The sequence below is a fragment of the Drosophila erecta genome, unplaced genomic scaffold, assembly GCF_003286155.1.
Source record: "Drosophila erecta strain 14021-0224.00,06,07 unplaced genomic scaffold, DereRS2 tig00000092-arrow-pilon, whole genome shotgun sequence".
Classification (NCBI taxonomy): Eukaryota; Metazoa; Arthropoda; class Insecta; order Diptera; family Drosophilidae; genus Drosophila; species Drosophila erecta.
In genome coordinates this window covers 15,468,530-15,485,584 of record NW_020825207.1, presented here as the reverse complement: position 1 = coordinate 15,485,584, position 17,055 = coordinate 15,468,530, and the positions used below count along the sequence as shown (strand labels likewise).

The following is a 17,055-nucleotide window of genomic DNA, read 5'->3' as shown; positions in this document are numbered from 1 at the left end:
CCAGGCACCCCTGTAGCCAAGCCGGTAAATATGTTCTTCGTGAATATTGCCGCCGCGGCCAATAATAAGGAGATCCTGCTAGTCAAGGCACTTTGCCATATGCGGGTTATCGTTGAGCCCCTCCGAAAGCGCAATGCTGTTGTGCAATGCCATCGATGCCAACAGTTTGGCCATACGGCTAAATACTGTCGTAAAGCGCATATTTGCGTCAAATGTGCTGGCGAGCACGCTGCCAGCAACTGTACTAGGCCGCGCAGTGAACCGTGCACGTGCTACAATTGCGGACAACAGCACCCTGCAAGCTATTCAGGGTGCCCCAAATACCAGGCGTTCCTGCAACGATCTCGGCCCAAGCGTGGAGTTGGAGCTCGGCCTACCGAAAAACTATGAATTTATTTGACACTTGAATAAATGCGGTTTTGCGGCAGCCAAAAACGAGGAAAAATGGTAGGAAATATATATTTTTCAAAATGGATTTGCCAGCAGCCAAAAGCCTCTTCCCTTGCGCCCGGCTGTCGACACACATGGTTGATATATAACCCATGTCGTGCTCTTGTTCCGCAGTTCGATTCACAGCGTTTCCTGATTTCCTTTCCCCTTAAGTCAGTCAGGATGTTCAGGGGATATCAAGGGTATTCCCGGCTGGCTGGGAGGCGTGTGTGTACTTAGCGTTTTGTAAAATGCCATTTTCTGGGCCCTCCCTAATTTATGAATGCCGCTTCAAGCCGGTAATTGTGATGTGCGAGTGTGGTGTTGTGTGTAGAGTGCACTCTTGGCGAACAAAGGACCACGACCAACGGGCAATGATGTCATCTGGGGTTGGGTTGCGGATTGCGGATTAGAAGGTGACTGACTCCAAGGATGCCTGGTGGCGAAATACACATCTAAATTATTTTCTACTTTGTCTTTAGCTTAAATGTGCATAAATCTGTTTTGCCAATGACTTCAGCCTTAATAATACAAAAATTAACAAAAAATAAAACGTTTACCGCGTTGACAAAAAGCTGTTGGTGCACATAAAATAGGCAATTTATATTGTTTTAGGCATTAAGTAGCTCAATCCATTAGCGACTTTCACATGTTCTAGCAAGCTAGCTGATCTTTTAGCCCAATGCCTTAATTGCGCAAATGCCTCGAAATCACGACCTTTCTCACCAATTTCCAGTGTAATCCAACCATATAAATGGATGTGCCTATTTAATTAAATCATTTCCAGGCCAACAGCTCATCAAACCATTAGGCAAACCATAATTGAATAGGCGAAAAGGTATTACGAACATTTCGGGGTATTTTTAACTGCAAGTCGAACATCTTTTAATAGCACTGACTTCTATAAATTCGAGCCATTTAAATTCATCGCCCTGTCCGGCGAAAAGTGTGCAATTTGCGCTGTTTCCACAGTCCGTTCCAGTGAGTCGACCGTATCGCACATACGAACTTTTTGCTGCAGCTGTCAATTAAAAATAAATAGTAAATAAATCGGCAAAATGTTCTGTGCCCTCACTTTCGTTGGCGTCTACGCCCTGTTGTCTTATCTGTACGAGCAGCTAAGAACGCCGTACAAGTTGCTCAAAGCCAGGTATTTCAGCGATACTAGGCCCACCATCAAGGAGCGTTTCGGAGATTGGGCCGCTGTCACGGGGGCCAGCGATGGAATTGGCAAGGAATACGCCAAGGAGCTGGCCCGCCAGAACATCAATGTGGTCCTGATCGCCAGAAACGAGGAGAAACTCCAGGCGGTTGCCAAGGAAATCGGTAAGTCAAGATTACCAAGGTGCGGAGATTAAAAATGTTAGCATGCTGCCAAATATGAGTTATCAATTATCGGTAAAAGATAATACAGTTGTAACATTTTCTTTTGTAATATTACCAGTAATTATACGAACAAACAAGTTCAATAGCTTTTTTGGTCAACTGCATTTATTGACTGTGGTTGTGATTGCTCCCGATAGATGGCTTTGTAACATATTGTAGCATATTTGCAACATAAAGACCATACATACATATATACCGATTGACATCTAACTTTAGTAAGTTATATTTATTATTTTCTTTTATTTTGTTTGGTTTTAGCGGAAAGCGGTGCTGATGTTCAGACTAAGATTGTGATAGCTGATTTTACAAAGGGATCGCAGGTCTATGAGCACATAGAAAAGCAAACCGCCAATATACCCATTTCTATACTTGGTAAGTAGCATTACTAAGTAGATCAGAACAGATTTATTTTACTACGATAAATAAACTTACCTTACCTTTATCGCAGTAAATAACGTTGGAGTCGGCAAGCCGTCATCAGTGCTGAAATGGAATCAGGAAGACACCCAAGAAATCATCGAAACCAACGTGGTGGCAGTTTCCCATCTGTCACGCATCTTCTTCCAGCGCATGAAGGCGTCCAAGATCAGGGGAGCCATTGTCAATGTGGGTTCCGGTTGGGAGCACCAGCCCCTGCCCTATGCCGCCTATTACGCCGCTTCGAAGGCGTACACCCGTAGTTTAACCCTGGCTTTGTGCCAGGAGGCGAAGCCGTATGGCATCCATGTGCAACTGCTGTCCCCTAACTTTGTGGTCACCAAGATCAATTCGTACTCCAGGAAGGTCATGAAGGGAGGTCTCTTCATCCCATCGGCTTCGGCTTATGCCAAGAGTGCGGTTAATCTCCTGCGCGACGAAGTGGACGAGACTACTGGTTACCTGTGGCACCAAGTCCAAAATGCTGTGGGCTCCGTCTTCACCTGGCGAGTGCGAACCTATGTAGCCTGTAAATTGTTCCCAAAAATATCCGACATAAAATAGCTCAAAATAAATAGTGTAAAAACCCCTTTGTGTCATCGACAGCTATTAAACCAGCCCATTTGAGGGCGCAGCATAACTATAGTTCGCTGAATCTAAATTTTTAGTACTAACAACATTAATAACATAAAACAAGAGAGAACGCCAAAGTCGAGCTTCCCGACTATCAGATACCCGTTACTCCGCTAGTGGAAGTGCAAACGAGTAATTTCAGTCTCAACAGACGGACATGGATCGACTCGGCTAGTGATCTACTCTTGATCGAAATATATAAATTAATTAGTTAAACACATATTTTGACACTAAAAATCATAGCACGGCTTTTGGCGGGTAAACGGGTTCGTACCTTCGCTAGAGAGTTTGCAAATTAATAACACTGTGTTGCAAAACGCGACTTTTATTTTATTATGTAGTAACCAATGATACTCAATTAAGAAAAATAATTAAGATTACAAAAGACAGACTACTGCCTTATGTGGAAGTAAAAGAAAGAAGCGCCAACTATTGCATTCGAATAGGTAAATCCTAAATCGAAATGTCGCCGTCCAACTACCATGGGTTCCACAATCTTTTTAGTAATCTCTTATCACCAGTCAAAAGTTTTCTCATTCGGACTATGTTAAGCAGTTCTTAAATGAAGCAATTATATTTTGTAAACGATGGCCCTTATATTGCAAGTGATTTCTGCGGGAATCTACATAGTGGGTTCCCTTCCTTAGCATTATCAAGGCTGTCCTAGAATCTATTTAATTTGACCATTTCCAGGCCAACAGCACATCAAACCATTAGGCAAACCATAATTGAATATACGAAAAGGTATTACGAACAAAATACAATCTTTTCTTGTATTCTTAACGGCAAGTCGAACACCTATTGATAGCACCGACTTCAATTAATTCGAGCCATTTAAATTCATCGCCCTGCCCGGCGAAAACTGTGCAATTTGCGCTGTGACCACAGTCCGTTCCAGTGAGTCGACCGTATCGCACATACGAACTTTTTGCTGCAGCCGTCGACTAAAAATAAATAGTAAATAAATCGGCAAAATGTTCTGTGCCCTATCAACGTTCTTCACTTTCGTTGGCGTCTACGCCCTGTTGTCTTATCTGTACGAGCAGCTAAGAACGCCGTACAAGTTGCTCAAAGCCAGGTATTTCAGCGATACTAGGCCCACCATCAAGGAGCGTTTCGGAGATTGGGCCGCTGTCACGGGGGCCAGCGATGGAATTGGCAAGGAATACGCCAAGGAGCTGGCCCGCCAGAACATCAATGTGGTCCTGATCGCCAGAAACGAGGAGAAACTCCAGGCGGTTGCCAAGGAAATCGGTAAGTCAAGAGGTGAGGAGATTAAAATTGTTAGCATACTGCCAAATATGAGTTATCAACGCTGTGACTACACACTTTTTGATCGTTTTTATAATCGGTAGAAGATAATACAATTGTAACACTTTATTATGTAATATTACCAGTAATTATACGAACAAGTTCAATAGCTTTTTTGGTCAACTGCATTTATTGACTGTGGTTGTGATTGCTCCCGATAGATGGCTAATTGTAACATATTTGATAAAACAACTTGACATTTTTAAAGAGCACGCAAAGCACTTGTCAAAACTATGATTGAAAGTCATGCAATTTTTATTTTTTGATACATATATGCCGATTGACATCTAGTAAGTGTTATTTTTTGTTTCTTTATTTTGTTTGGTTTTAGCGGAAAGCGGTGCTGGTGTTCAAACTAAGATTGTGATAGCGGATTTTACCAAGGGCTCGCAGGTCTATGAGCACATAGAAAAGGAAACGGCCAATATACCCATTTCTATACTTGGTAAGTAGCATTACTAAACAGGTACTATACAAGGACATCAAAACTGATTTATTTTACTTGGATAAATAAACTTACCTTATCGCAGTAAACAACGTTGGAGTCGGCAAGCCGGCATCATTGCTGAAATGGAATCAGGAAAACACCCAAGAAATCATCGACACCAACGTGGTAGCCGTTTCCCATCTGTCTCGCATCTTCTTCCAGCGCATGAAGTCGTCCAAGATCAGGGGAGCCATTGTCAATGTAAGTTCCGGTACGGAACTGCAGCCCCTTCCCTATGCCGCCTATTACGCCGCCTCGAAGGCGTACACCCGTAGTTTGACCCTTGCTTTGTGCCAGGAGGCGAAGCCGTATGGCATCCATGTGCAACTGCTGTCCCCGAACTTTGTGGTCACCAAGATCAATTCGTACTCCAAACAGATCATGAAGGGCGGTCTCTTGATCCCATCGGCTTCGGCCTATGCCAAGAGTGCGGTTAATCAGCTGCGCGACGAAGTGGACGAGACTTCTGGTTACCTGTGGCACCAAGTCCAAAATGCTGTGGGCTCCGTCTTCACCTGGCGAGTGCGAACCTACGTCGCCTGTAAATTGTTCACAAAAATATCCAACAAAAAATAATTCAAGGAGCATTTTAAAGCTTTACAAATGTAGACCACCAAAAAAATATATACATATAATATTAAAAGTCCTTTGATGTCAGTAATATGCTTAGAAAGAGTGAGTCTATGATCCAGAGTTATTCCAAGGTACTTAGCATGTTTGGCTCTATATAGACGGCTGGTGGCGTGTTCCACTTACAAACTGCGAATCGCCTTCCTTCCAGATATGACTTGAGCAAACCGAAATATATAAATTAATTAAAAACTCATATTTTTCCACAAAAATCATAGCACTCCTTTTGGAGCTTTTTTTTTGAGTCTTCAGCGGGTTCGCAGCTTCGCTAGTTTGCAAATAATATTACAGTGTTGCAAAATGTCCCTTTTATTTTTCAATAAAGAAAAATAATTAACCGTTATAGAGACCGACTATTGCCTTTTATGGAAGTAAGAGAAGGAAAATGCAACCCAATCTACATATGTATTGGGTTCCCTTAGCATCGTCGGTTTTCTCCACGACAACTTAAAGTCCTTATTCAGCATCATCAAGGCTGTACTAGCACCATACCTCCGGCCGAATCTAACAAAGAAAGAGAAAAGAGGAAAAATTCGGCTGAAGGGCAGGTGAGTATTTTGAGCTAATGATATTATAAATTAAATTAAAATCTTATAAATTATACATTTTGAACCGATTAATACTGAGAGCTACTGATACTGACGGAGAGACGGACAGACATGGCCAGATCGACTCGGCTATTGATCCTCATCAGGATATGTATATACATACTTTATTTGGTCGCTTCCTTTACCTGTTACATGATTTTCAAGGAACCTATTATACCGTTTTATTCTAGCTTTATTTTTATTATACTAAAAACAAACCAAAATTAAATTTTAGAAACCGTTGACAAAAAGCTGTTGATATACACAAAATGTGCAATTTCTATTCTTTTATGCATTAAATAGCTTAATACATAAGGCCAATAGCAAGGCAAACCATTAGGCAAACCATAATTTAATAGGCGATAAGTTTTACGAACAAAATACAATCTTTCGGTGTATTTTTAACGGCAAGTTGAACACCTTCTGATAGCACTATTAGTTCGAACCATTTAAATTCTTCGCCCTGCCCGGCGGAAACCGAGCAATTAGCTCTGTGACCACAGTCCCTTCCAGTGAGTCGACCGTATCGCACACACGTTCTTTCTGCTGCAGCCGTCGATTAAAAATAAATAGTAAACAATTCGGCAAAATGTTCTGTGCCCTATCAACGTTCCTTACTTTGGTTGGCGTTTATGCCCTTGCCTCTTATCTCTACGAGCAGCTAAGAACGCCGTACAAGTTGCTCAAAGCCAGGTATTTCAGCGATACTAGGCCCACCATCAAGGAGCGTTTCGGAGATTGGGCCGCTGTCACGGGGGCCAGCGATGGAATTGGCAAGGAATACGCCAAGGAGCTGGCCCGCCAGAACATCAATGTGGTCCTGATCGCCAGAAACGAGGAGAAACTCCAGGCGGTTGCCAAGGAAATCGGTAAGTCAAGATTACGAAGGTGCGGAGATTAAAATTGTTAGCATACTGCCAAATATGAGTTATCAACGCTGTGACTACACACTTTTTGATCGCTTTTATAATCGGTCGAAGATAATACAATTGTTACACTTTATTATGCAATATTGCCAGCAATACGAACAAACAAATTCAACTGCATTTATTGACTATGATTGGTTGTGATTGCTCCCGATAGATGGCTTTGTAACATATTTGTTAAAACAACTTGACATTTTTAATGAACACGCAAAGCACTTGTCGAAACTATGATTGAAAGTCGTGCAATTTTTATTTGTTGATACATATATGCCGATTGACATATTTTGTTTGGTTTTAGCGGAAAGCGGTGCTGGTATTCAGATTAAGATTGTGATAGCTGATTTTACCAAGGGATCGCAGGTCTATGAGCACATAGAAAAGGAAACGGCCAATATACCCATTTCTATACTTGGTAAGTAGCATTAACTAAACTGATAGATCAGAACGGATAAATAAACTCACTTATCGCAGTAAACAACGTTGGAGCTGGCACGCCGACAGCCGTGCTGGATCACAGCCAGGAAGACATCCAAAGCATCATCGAAACCAACGTGGTGGCCGTTTCCCATCTGTCTCGCATCTTCTTCCAGCGCATGAAGGCATCCAAGATCAAGGGAGCCATTGTCAATGTGGGTTCCGGTTCAGAACTACAGCCCATGCCCTATGATGCCTATTACGCCGCCACGAAGGCGTACACCCGTAGCCTAACCCTGGCTTTAAGCCAGGAGGCGAAGCCGTATGGCATCCATGTGCAACTTCTGTCCCCGAACTTTGTGGTCACCAAGATCAATTCGTACTCCAAACAGATCATGAAGGGCGGTCTCTTGATCCCATCTGCTTCAGCTTATGCCAAGAGTGCGGTTAATCAGCTGCGCGACGAAGTGGACGAGACTTCTGGCTACTTCTGGCACCAAGTCCAAAATGCTGTGGCCACCGCCTTCACCTGGCGAGTGCGAACCTACGTCGCCTGCAAATTATTCACATAAATATCCGACACTATAAAGCTGAAGTATTTTAAAGCTACACAAATACAGATGACGAACCAATAAAATATATTAAACAGTGCAAAAAAATTAAATGTTATTTTGACATTGGTTAAGTTAAATACAATTTTTGATTTAATTATTATTAAGCCATACTGGGAAATCCAACTACTACCCTTGCAATACTAACTTTTACTTTGTAGTATTACTTTGTTTCATTCATAACATTCTAACGTAAAACAAGAGAGAACGCCTAAGTCGAGCTCCCCGACTATCAGATACCCGTTACTCCGATAGTGGGAGTGCGAACGAGAAATTTCAGTCTCGACAGACGGACATGTGACTCGGCTAGTGATCCTGATCAGGAATATATATATATATAGGATCGAAAAAGCTATTAATTAACAATTAAGAATCCTCAAAGAAGATCGGAGAATTTTGGTGTTTCGCAGAATATCCTATATCACAATATCCATGTGCAGCTGGTAATACTAAATGTTGTGGTCACCAATATGAACGCCTATTAAGATAGAAAGGGACAAGGAGGACTGATTTTCCGCAACTGATTTATTCCCAATATTAAACAGTGGAAATTATATTTTATATATTTATGTTATTTTGAAAATAAAATGTAGTAGACTTTTTGACGGGTGCATGTATTGGCATTGGTTCGTGACTTTGCTAAGCACCGTGCCAAATTTTCAAGTTGAAAGATTTCCTTACGCTTTCTGTTGTTTAATGTGTTAATACATTTAGATAGAAGAGAACTTTCCGTATTATAAAAAAAAAAATGTAAAGTATTTTTGTTCGCATTTAAAACAATTGCTTGTGCTATTAGGCATTTGTGCACAGAAGGCATAACACAATAAAACTCATTTTAGCTTATAAACTGCTAAAACGACAACACATTTGGGAAAAGCTTATGGACTTCCTAGTTGAACTTTTCCAGCCTGGTTCCTCAGTTTGGAATTCATATTCGGCTGGACAGGAGGCAGCCGACAGCCCTTTACTTATATAGTATCGATTTATATTTATTGCGTTTGAAAACTTTTACTGTTTTGCTCGTTGACAGCATGTAAGTTTTATAGGTCGTCTCCAAAACAATGATATATATTTCGGATTGTGGAACCTTGGTTTTAATTGAATAATCGAGCTTTTTATTTACCTCTTAAAAGTATTTCGGCATTTTCGAGCGAGCAACAAGTGGAACATTAAATTTTGTGAGCGTTGACCAAAATGACCTTTTCACTGACACATCTATCTTTCCGATATAGGCGGTAATCAAATTTGATTTAGCATGCCATCAAATAAAATTATCAGACCATTGAATAAAAAGCCATTAAGTACCATTCATAATTCTCGTTAGTTTTTCACCCTTTAGTAGTTGCTGGGACATTTCCGATAGTCATTTACCTCTATTACAGTCTTCATCTATATTTTTACTTAATTGCCATATGCATTAGTTAGGCCTTTGCCCAAATTACCACCGATTACCAAGTTTTTGAATGCTTTTCGGAGGAAATAGTGTTTAATACTTTGATGCAAAGTTAAGTTTTTTTTGTGACCCAAAAGTACACTGATGCACTTTTGCTTGCTTGTAGGGAAATGATTTTTCCTCTGCTGATAAGCGCAACTTAGGCTGTTGTAAAAGATAGTGAAGAAAACTGTATTATACATTTTTCTTAACTAGAGGCAGAGCATGTAAAACATCGTCTAGCAATCTAGCAATCTGTGAAAAATGCGAAAGCAACAAAAGTACGATTCGTTAGAGAAACAGCTGAATCAAATGAATAACAACTACCTTTCAATACTTAAATATTTTATAGCTAAGTGTTGAAAATGCAATTAAAATTCATATCCCACACTATAGTTTTTGCACAAAAAAATGCTTAAGGGTAAACACTTGCAAAAGAGGGAAACACAAACCCCTTTAGTAAGTTGTCATAATTGAATGCAGTAATTACATTTTCGAAAACTGTGTTACTCCTACAGCATTTAGCCACATGCAAAAGGAAATACAGGTAAAGGAAAATCTGTACAAATGAAATGCTTCAGATGACAGGGGTCATTGCATGACAAAAGACAATTTAACGCATCTTTCGCCTAATTGTTTGCAATTAGTTCTACAGCACTAGTAAGCTGATTATGCGCTTAGCAAAAATTTTAAAATTACGACAGTTATTTTAAGTTAGGCAGAGGGTCACTTCTTTAGCGGCAATTAGGTGTCGAATAATTCACTGCCACCCAGACACGTAGTTTTTCAACACCTGTAGGCCGCCGTAAAAGGCAACAAATTAAATTTACAATTTTATGAAATAATGAACCGACAAAGAGCTGAGTAAAACCGCGGAAAAGAGCCCCAACTGCAGTGGCCTTTCCGCTTTAAGTCGCTGATATTCACTTTACAACTGTTGCTTGTTGAAGACCAGATCCGAAACTGAAAATCCGAAACCGAAAGCCCGAAATAACGAAGTTGCGGCTCCAAGTTTTCAGTGCGTGATCGGCGCTCCAACCTGCAACTTGTGCCCCCGGAAAAAGAGGCAGACAGACAGCGCGATAGTACGAAAGTCGGCGATTATACATACTCGTACATATGTCGGCATAATAGTAATTCTCAAAAAAAAGCAGTAAATAATCAGCACGACCGAGTAGTGATAAGAACAAGTTCCACAATACCAGCCGAAATTCTGCCAATTGCGACTATTTAAGACGAACTCTCTTAACCATGCAGCCAGTTCTGGAAGTGAGCATTTACACCCTGCTGAAGATGGCGTTCATTTGGCAGCTCATCTCGGCGGCAATCTACCTAGTGGGATTGCTCTCCATCGGCGTATTTCTGTACGACAACCTCAAGTCCTTGGTCAGCATAATCAAGGCCATCCTGGAACCCTACTTCCAGCCGCACTTACCAAAGACATTGGTGGAAAAGTTCGGACAATGGGCAGGTGAGTGTTCGATCGATTCCACTGAGTACAGCTCTATTCGCCAAATGCTTCCATGTTATTCAATCCGGTATTTGCATACTTTAACCCTAGGGGTCTGTCAATATTTGAGTCTTGCGTTTTTGGTTCCTTCACTTCGCAAATGCAAATTGTTTACGTTATCTCTTAGGGGAGTGTTTTTGCTATCACACTGAACGGAGAACCATTAGTTATTTTACTGCTGTATATTTAAAAAAAAAAAAAGTTTTTAGCTGTATATTATAAAACGGCCTAATAATTCTATAAAGCACATTATAAGTAGGCTTAATTCGGGGTATTGTGACTTCCTTTTTACGTGTTGAAGTACCTATATTTTGATTTCTGATCAATTAAATTAATGTTTTATACGGTAAAACAACCTTATGTACTACACTAACAAGCTTATAGGATAATAAATCTTCGAACGACAGAAACTGATATGCGATACTATAGTTGGCAAGTTTCGGGAAAACAGTTACAAAATCCACTTGTGATAAGATAAGAAACCAGTGGACATTATGAATTTCCATAATTATTTATACCGACAGAACGAACATAATGGCATTTCTTATCTGAGTGTTCGCTTGTATTGCAGATGGTTGCTTTTAGTTAAGCTGAGATATTAATGAATTCAAACATTTGTGAATCATAATAATTATCATTATTTTTAAAAGAAGCGAATAAACAGTAAGCCATTCATATTAAATTAATTACTTAGAATATTCACTCACTCAATTACAATTCCCTTTGAAAATTCCCAAATTCGCATTCATTCAATTGAATGTTATTCACAATCTTCCTAAAGAGTAAGTAAAGTTATTGACCAATAACTAAATTATTCAAACAACTTGATTTGTTTACAATTTCGTTTATGGACCACACAAAGTCATTCAACTCGTAAACCGGCTGGCGATTTTCCGGCTTGCTTCGCTTTTTGCGATCGCTTTGTTTTTGCCTTACTATCTAATTAATTCCAATTCATTGACTAGAGGCTCGTGCTGCTCTTCGTGGTCACTCAGTTATAAATTTGACTGCCGCTTCTCGAGTTTATTGCTCAATTACAGCATACAGTTTTCCTAATTGAATTATGCGTTCTATCCAACTGATCAAAGTGCAAATTCTTTGCCAAACTATAGCAGTCGTAATTTCCACGCAACACGCAAACGCAACCATCGATTGGTGTTGCCAACGTACTCCTAAGTTTGGCTGCCGTGCTTCACGTTTCCGTTGCACAAATATTTGGCAACCAATAACCAGCTGCCAGTGGCAACATTGCAGCAATTGCCACCACGCCAGCCGGTTTGCTTCTAATCGCTTCTCTGCGGCCGCTTCCATTCATGATATTTGCTGAGGTTTCGACAACCGACAACCGACAACCGGCGATGTAATTTAAAGAGACTCGGCCGAATGCAGTGGGTTAATTAGCAGCCAAATGCTAGATTCGAAAAGGTCTTTCAAGGAGGTCGTGGCATTATTCAGTTGCTAAAAGTATAGGTACACAGCGGCAAGTGACGAAATGGGTCTAGTAAAATAAATAGTTTAGTTTAATATGTATTCAGCTCTTCATATGGAATCAACGCAACTTGGACAGCCGAAGCAGATACATTTATTTTTAGATAAAGATATATCTAAAAAATGTTATATACAGAACAATATTTTCAATTAGTTTTTCGACTGGTTCGAGGCGGATATTATCTATAGTCATCCGTTTATAACGACTATACTATCGTCTTGGCTGTTAGTAATCAGAAAATCACCAACCCACCGACTGCAAATGTATTAAATTTTCAACTAAAAACTTCTGTACTGTTCTCGAAGTAGCAAAGTATTGCATACATATATTATATCGTGTAGTTAGTACCCAGTAAATTAAAAAATATGGTTCCCTTTCGGCGACCTTCGTACTCATCCAGTTTCCGTTCGATTCCTTTCACTTAGTGGTGACTGGCGCCACCGATGGCATTGGAAAGGAGTATGCCAGGGAGCTGGCTCGACAGGGTATCAACCTGGTGCTCATCTCGCGGACGAAGGAGAAGCTTATTGCGGTGAGCAATGAGATTGGTAAGCATGTCTAAGCATGATTGGTAGTACATGTTTTAATTTCATTTCGTTACTCTTTCGCAGAGAGCCAGCACAAAGTGAAGACCAAGTGGATTGCAGTGGATTTCTGCAGGGGACGCGAGGTGTACGATCAGATCGAAAAGGAACTGGCGGGCATTGACGTGGGCATTTTGGGTGAGTAATTAAGTGACCTGTGCACTTACTCCAGTTAGCAGCGGTTTTCTTATCCGATGTGGTACCCATTCATACATTCATCATTGCCAACAGCAGCAGCTGCTTACTTACGCTTCATATTTTGTGACTATTTTTGTTGCGCGGCTGCCAATGTCAAACAATAATAATTGCGTGCAATTACAATGACTCTGGTTTTTGGTCTATTGGCGAGGCGAAGAGTGGCTTAGGCGATGTTCAAGTACGCAGGCGAAGCGCTGCTGTTGGGGCTTTATTTTTATTTGGAAAACCAGACTCATATAAACGCTTCAGCAATTTACATTTCGACAGCCTTGCGAACCCCTCAAGGCAGCTTAATAAAATGTTTGGCTGATAAGATGTGACATTGATCTTGGCCAGCGGAATTTAATGCCACTGCCATTTGATATGGAGTTGTTATAAATATTGTGCTACCATTATGGCCATGCTTGAACTATTACTATTATTCGTTTTTATAGTCAACAACGTGGGTATGATGTACGAGCATCCGGAGAGCCTTGACCTTGTGTCAGAGGATCTACTTTGGAACCTGCTCACCGTCAACATGGGATCGGTCACCATGCTCACCCGCAAGATCCTGCCCCAGATGATTGGTCGCCGAAAGGGAGCCATTGTCAACCTGGGGTCCTCCTCCGAGCTCCAGCCACTGCCCAACATGACCGTCTATGCGGCGAGCAAGAAGTTTGTTACCTACTTTTCCAAGGCCCTCGAACTGGAGGTGGCGGAGCACAACATCCACGTGCAGCTGGTGATGCCCAACTTTGTGGTCACCAAAATGAATGCCTACGCCGATCGCGTAATGCAGGGTGGTCTGTTCTTCCCGAACGCATATACTTTTGCCCGGTCCGCCGTATTTACACTGGGAAAAACGAGCGAGACCAACGGCTTCTGGACCCATGGAATTCAGGTCAGCGATTTACCGACTAAGCAAAATGCAATACACTTTGTAACAAGTTGTTTCATGCTTTAAAATTCATTTTTAAACATTTTTTTACAGTATGCCTTTATGAAACTGGCTCCCCTGCCGATCCGCACATTCTTGGGCCACCAACTCTTCAAGCGACTGAGAATCGAGGCGCTCGAGCAAAAGCAAAAGAAACTGAAGCTTACTTAAGTTGTTAAGCTAGGTTAGGAGTCATGTAAATATTTGGTTCTTAGTCATAAGGCTTAAACTATTAGCTAGAGGAAAAAACTTTTGTACAAAGCCATGAAAAAATTGAAAATGTAAAACAAAAGATAAAAGACACGTCCAAAAACCGGCTGGCAAACTCAATTGCCAAAATGCACTGCCGGATTGCATAAGCGCTGCAATTTGGCCAAGGAGTGGAGGGGCTTGGGCTTCGAACGGTTTTAGCCGTGAAACCGGTTGGCCAGCGCGCGAAACTGCTGACCGACAAAATTGCAAAGTGGCCTACTGCAGTCGGAAGCCGCCAGAAGACCAACGATGACTGGGTATCCGCTTCATTGCCTGCACTTTCTGCTTGTTTTACCATTTGTATAAAAGGGTATACTACATATGTTGAAAAGTATGTTACAAGCAGAGGGAATCTCGAGAGCTGTAAAAGCCTAAAAGTAGATACTAGATACATGCAATCTGTAAACACGTTTATTTTTTTTCGTTTTATTTATTGTACCGAAATCTTTTTAGCAATCCTACTACAATCCTTCTTAGTAGGGGGTATCTGATAGGCGAGCAAATCTACTATTGCATTGTTTGTCTCTCTCGTTTTGTTTAAAGGCCTCAATTTGCATGACACATGCAAAAGAAGTTAAAGTACTGAAGATCTATCGAAGAGCTGCCCACAATTATACAATTGCAACTTTGAACGAACATTTTTCGCTGCAATATTGACGATACTAGCATTTTATTATTATAGCATTGAGAACACCATATATCTTCCTCTAGGGGCAATCCATTCCTGTTAGTCTTCACACCTCAAAGTTCGCTGTGCTTCTTTTTTCCGAAACTTGTGACAATCGCCCGACTCACCAAACATCGAACACCGATTCAGAATGTTGGTTTAACTGGGTATTTTGTGGAATGTTTGAGCGAACACTCCTCGCTGCAATATAATTACCATATGAGCTATTTGCTATTATAACATTGTGAACACCAAAGCTTACCAATATCTTATGACACATTCTCTACGGGCAATCCATTTCTGGTAGTCTTCATAACTCAAAGTTTGCTTTGCTTCTATTTTCCGACACTTGTGACATTTTGCCCGACTCACAAAACGTTGTTGTTTAAAAGGCTGATTTATCTGGGGAGTTTGTGGAATTGGAGGCGGAGTGGGCACTCTTTGCATTTTCCCCTGATCTGCATTTTCCTCGTGGTTTTCCATCTTACACAGACGTCTGCTCCGCAGCTCAGTCGGCTCTTTAATGAACTTACTCCTAGTTTCAGTTTCCCTGAACTGCAGTGATAATACTGACGGCTGATTCACCGAAGCTGATGAAATAGCCAATGTGGAATGACTTTTGCGAATCAACAGTCCGGTTGCTTTAATAACAAGTAGTTTTCAGAGTACAGGTCAATAAAATTGCACATCGATTGGTTATTAATAAACGGATTTATGAGATGAGACTCTAGTAACCAACGCCCTCTAATGTTCATCCAATGAACTACACACACAAATATGGTTGCTTAGCTGGAATTGAGTTTATTTGTTTATTAGTGTAGTTCCATACCGCCCAAAAGCAGTAGTAATCAAAAAAAAAAAAAAACGGAAAGGATCAAATTACCTTGGTTATAGGAGATTTCCCCTATTCCTTTCATCATCTCAAATCTATGTACATATTGAATTACAAACTTCTTCTCACTGTTCATTGGCATACGTTTGTATGCCATATTGTTTAATTTCGTGATTAGAAGTCCCAAGAAGCGGAAGCTAAAAGTTTCTTTGCTTATATACATAAGCATTTACGTTTAATATACATTTAATGAAATGTATGTACACATGTATGTAACTAATCCAGCTTCCAAGTACTGGACTGTACCACAAGGTTTACGTCAGCAAAAAACCATTATCATTAAAAACCCCAAGAGTATATGTCGTGAGAGAACCGGGGTGCCCTCAGAAATTTGTGAAGACTATTAATATTATTCGCATATACATATGTACATACGTATTCGTCAACGTGAGCCTTTGGTTCCACGAAAAACTATAGATATCAAAGTTTATTTTTATTTTATTTCACATGGTATCAGACGCTTTTCGATTCTCACATTCATATAGCATTTTTATTTATTTATTTTAAAAAGTAAGCCAATGTAAAAATTATGTTCAATTAAGCTGAATACGAGTTGTGTATTTCTAAGTGTCCGTGCAAAATAGGATCCCATAGACCATTTATAAGTGGTGCAAGTACAAAGTGGGATCCATCCCTGTGGTAACTAGCGTTCGAATAGCACTCCTAGTTCTTGTAGGTGCCCACGTAGGCTCCGCAGCTGGTGCAGGTGTGTTTGGCCGACTGGCAGGAGTCGGTGCAGTAGGGAATGCAGCAGCAGCAAATGCCCCTGGAAATGTCCATTAGTTCCGTTGGCAGGAGGAGCAAACGTGATGCACTTACCCCAGCATGCAGATGAGGAGGGCCAGCAGATGGGTCTTGGTGCTGGGCTCGAATTCCACCTTCGTCTCCCGGCGGACACCGCAGCTCGGACAGGTGGCCATGGATGGTACGCCGCCCAGTACATTGGGTGGGACTAGAAAAAGCACAAAAGGTCTTTGTATAATATTGGATTCACGGAAGATTGTTACGGCTCGCGAGGCTCCAAAGAATTGGCAACTATTTGCGATTGATTATCAGTTCTTGGTATTCACCCTGTATCATTTGTGGCTGATTCATCTGGCCATAAGCCTGCGAGGTGTTATCATAACTGGGCGGGCCCGGGAAAGCAGGAGCCTGAGGCTGAAAATTCTTCTCCATTCTTGGTACTTATTGCGACCGATGTGTGCTGCGCGCTCGAGTTCCAGTTCGCAACTGAAACCCAAGCGAGCTCCTCCAACTGAGACATTCAGTTCGCTCGGCAAC

At 41.1% G+C, this 17,055-nt stretch overlaps 5 protein-coding genes and 1 long non-coding RNA gene across 7 annotated transcripts; 4 read left to right on the top strand and 2 right to left on the bottom strand.

The window, feature by feature from the left end:
• Positions 1–466: 466 nt before the first annotated feature.
• LOC113564337 lies at positions 467–3,760 on the bottom strand. The gene is made up of 3 exons (XR_003407923.1): positions 3,749–3,760; positions 3,628–3,635; positions 467–865 (listed from the first exon to the last, which is right to left on the bottom strand). It is a non-coding gene; the product is annotated as an uncharacterized LOC113564337 (long non-coding RNA).
• On the top strand, positions 1,223–2,877 carry LOC6549566 (hydroxysteroid dehydrogenase-like protein 1). The gene is made up of 3 exons (XM_001974448.3): positions 1,223–1,755; positions 2,074–2,187; positions 2,264–2,877. The coding sequence occupies exons 1-3, from the start codon at positions 1,488–1,490 to the stop codon at positions 2,794–2,796; spliced, it is 915 nt and encodes a 304-aa protein (XP_001974484.2). The 5' UTR covers positions 1,223–1,487; the 3' UTR covers positions 2,797–2,877.
• Positions 3,756–5,365, top strand: LOC26526529 (inactive hydroxysteroid dehydrogenase-like protein 1). Its single transcript, XM_026981020.1, has 3 exons — positions 3,756–4,119; positions 4,508–4,621; positions 4,707–5,365. The coding sequence occupies exons 1-3, from the start codon at positions 3,840–3,842 to the stop codon at positions 5,237–5,239; spliced, it is 927 nt and encodes a 308-aa protein (XP_026836821.1). The 5' UTR covers positions 3,756–3,839; the 3' UTR covers positions 5,240–5,365.
• A 997-nt stretch (positions 5,366–6,362) lies between these two features.
• LOC113564336 (inactive hydroxysteroid dehydrogenase-like protein 1) lies at positions 6,363–7,873 on the top strand. The gene is made up of 3 exons (XM_026981021.1): positions 6,363–6,749; positions 7,105–7,218; positions 7,278–7,873. The coding sequence occupies exons 1-3, from the start codon at positions 6,470–6,472 to the stop codon at positions 7,790–7,792; spliced, it is 909 nt and encodes a 302-aa protein (XP_026836822.1). The 5' UTR covers positions 6,363–6,469; the 3' UTR covers positions 7,793–7,873.
• Positions 7,874–8,747: 874 nt separating this feature from the next.
• LOC6549315 (hydroxysteroid dehydrogenase-like protein 1) lies at positions 8,748–14,629 on the top strand. 2 transcript variants are annotated; one of them, XM_015156608.2, is made up of 6 exons: positions 8,748–8,864; positions 10,521–10,734; positions 12,688–12,810; positions 12,874–12,984; positions 13,479–13,927; positions 14,018–14,629. In XM_015156608.2, exons 2-6 carry the CDS (start codon positions 10,557–10,559, stop codon positions 14,132–14,134), a joined length of 978 nt encoding a protein of 325 aa, XP_015012094.1. In that variant the 5' UTR covers positions 8,748–8,864; positions 10,521–10,556; the 3' UTR covers positions 14,135–14,629. The 2 variants fall into 2 exon arrangements, with proteins under 2 accessions (XP_015012094.1, XP_001974486.1); XM_001974450.3 differs by lacking the exon at positions 8,748–8,864 and having other exon boundaries at positions 10,264–10,734.
• A 1,565-nt stretch (positions 14,630–16,194) lies between these two features.
• LOC6549316 (lipopolysaccharide-induced tumor necrosis factor-alpha factor) lies at positions 16,195–17,048 on the bottom strand. The gene is made up of 3 exons (XM_001974451.3): positions 16,845–17,048; positions 16,594–16,726; positions 16,195–16,540 (listed from the first exon to the last, which is right to left on the bottom strand). Exons 1-3 carry the CDS (start codon positions 16,948–16,950, stop codon positions 16,438–16,440), a joined length of 342 nt encoding a protein of 113 aa, XP_001974487.1. The 5' UTR covers positions 16,951–17,048; the 3' UTR covers positions 16,195–16,437.
• Between the last annotated feature and the right edge of the window lie 7 nt (positions 17,049–17,055).

Coding starts and splice junctions, on each gene's coding strand:
- LOC113564336 (XM_026981021.1), top strand. CDS start 6,470: ATGTTCTGTGCCCTATCAACGTTCCTTACTTTGGTTGGCGTTTATGCC. Junction 6,750..7,104: donor GGCGGTTGCCAAGGAAATCG/GTAAGTCAAGAT, acceptor GTTTGGTTTTAG/CGGAAAGCGGTGCTGGTATT. Junction 7,219..7,277: donor TATACCCATTTCTATACTTG/GTAAGTAGCATT, acceptor CACTTATCGCAG/TAAACAACGTTGGAGCTGGC.
- LOC6549315 (XM_001974450.3), top strand. CDS start 10,515: ATGCAGCCAGTTCTGGAAGTGAGCATTTACACCCTGCTGAAGATGGCG. Junction 12,811..12,873: donor TGCGGTGAGCAATGAGATTG/GTAAGCATGTCT, acceptor ACTCTTTCGCAG/AGAGCCAGCACAAAGTGAAG. Junction 13,928..14,017: donor TCTGGACCCATGGAATTCAG/GTCAGCGATTTA, acceptor ATTTTTTTACAG/TATGCCTTTATGAAACTGGC.
- LOC6549566 (XM_001974448.3), top strand. CDS start 1,488: ATGTTCTGTGCCCTCACTTTCGTTGGCGTCTACGCCCTGTTGTCTTAT. Junction 1,756..2,073: donor GGCGGTTGCCAAGGAAATCG/GTAAGTCAAGAT, acceptor GTTTGGTTTTAG/CGGAAAGCGGTGCTGATGTT. Junction 2,188..2,263: donor TATACCCATTTCTATACTTG/GTAAGTAGCATT, acceptor CCTTTATCGCAG/TAAATAACGTTGGAGTCGGC.
- LOC26526529 (XM_026981020.1), top strand. CDS start 3,840: ATGTTCTGTGCCCTATCAACGTTCTTCACTTTCGTTGGCGTCTACGCC. Junction 4,120..4,507: donor GGCGGTTGCCAAGGAAATCG/GTAAGTCAAGAG, acceptor GTTTGGTTTTAG/CGGAAAGCGGTGCTGGTGTT. Junction 4,622..4,706: donor TATACCCATTTCTATACTTG/GTAAGTAGCATT, acceptor ACCTTATCGCAG/TAAACAACGTTGGAGTCGGC.
- LOC6549316 (XM_001974451.3), bottom strand. CDS start 16,950: ATGGAGAAGAATTTTCAGCCTCAGGCTCCTGCTTTCCCGGGCCCGCCC. Junction 16,727..16,844: donor TCAGCCACAAATGATACAGG/GTGAATACCAAG, acceptor TGCTTTTTCTAG/TCCCACCCAATGTACTGGGC. Junction 16,541..16,593: donor CTCCTCATCTGCATGCTGGG/GTAAGTGCATCA, acceptor GGACATTTCCAG/GGGCATTTGCTGCTGCTGCA.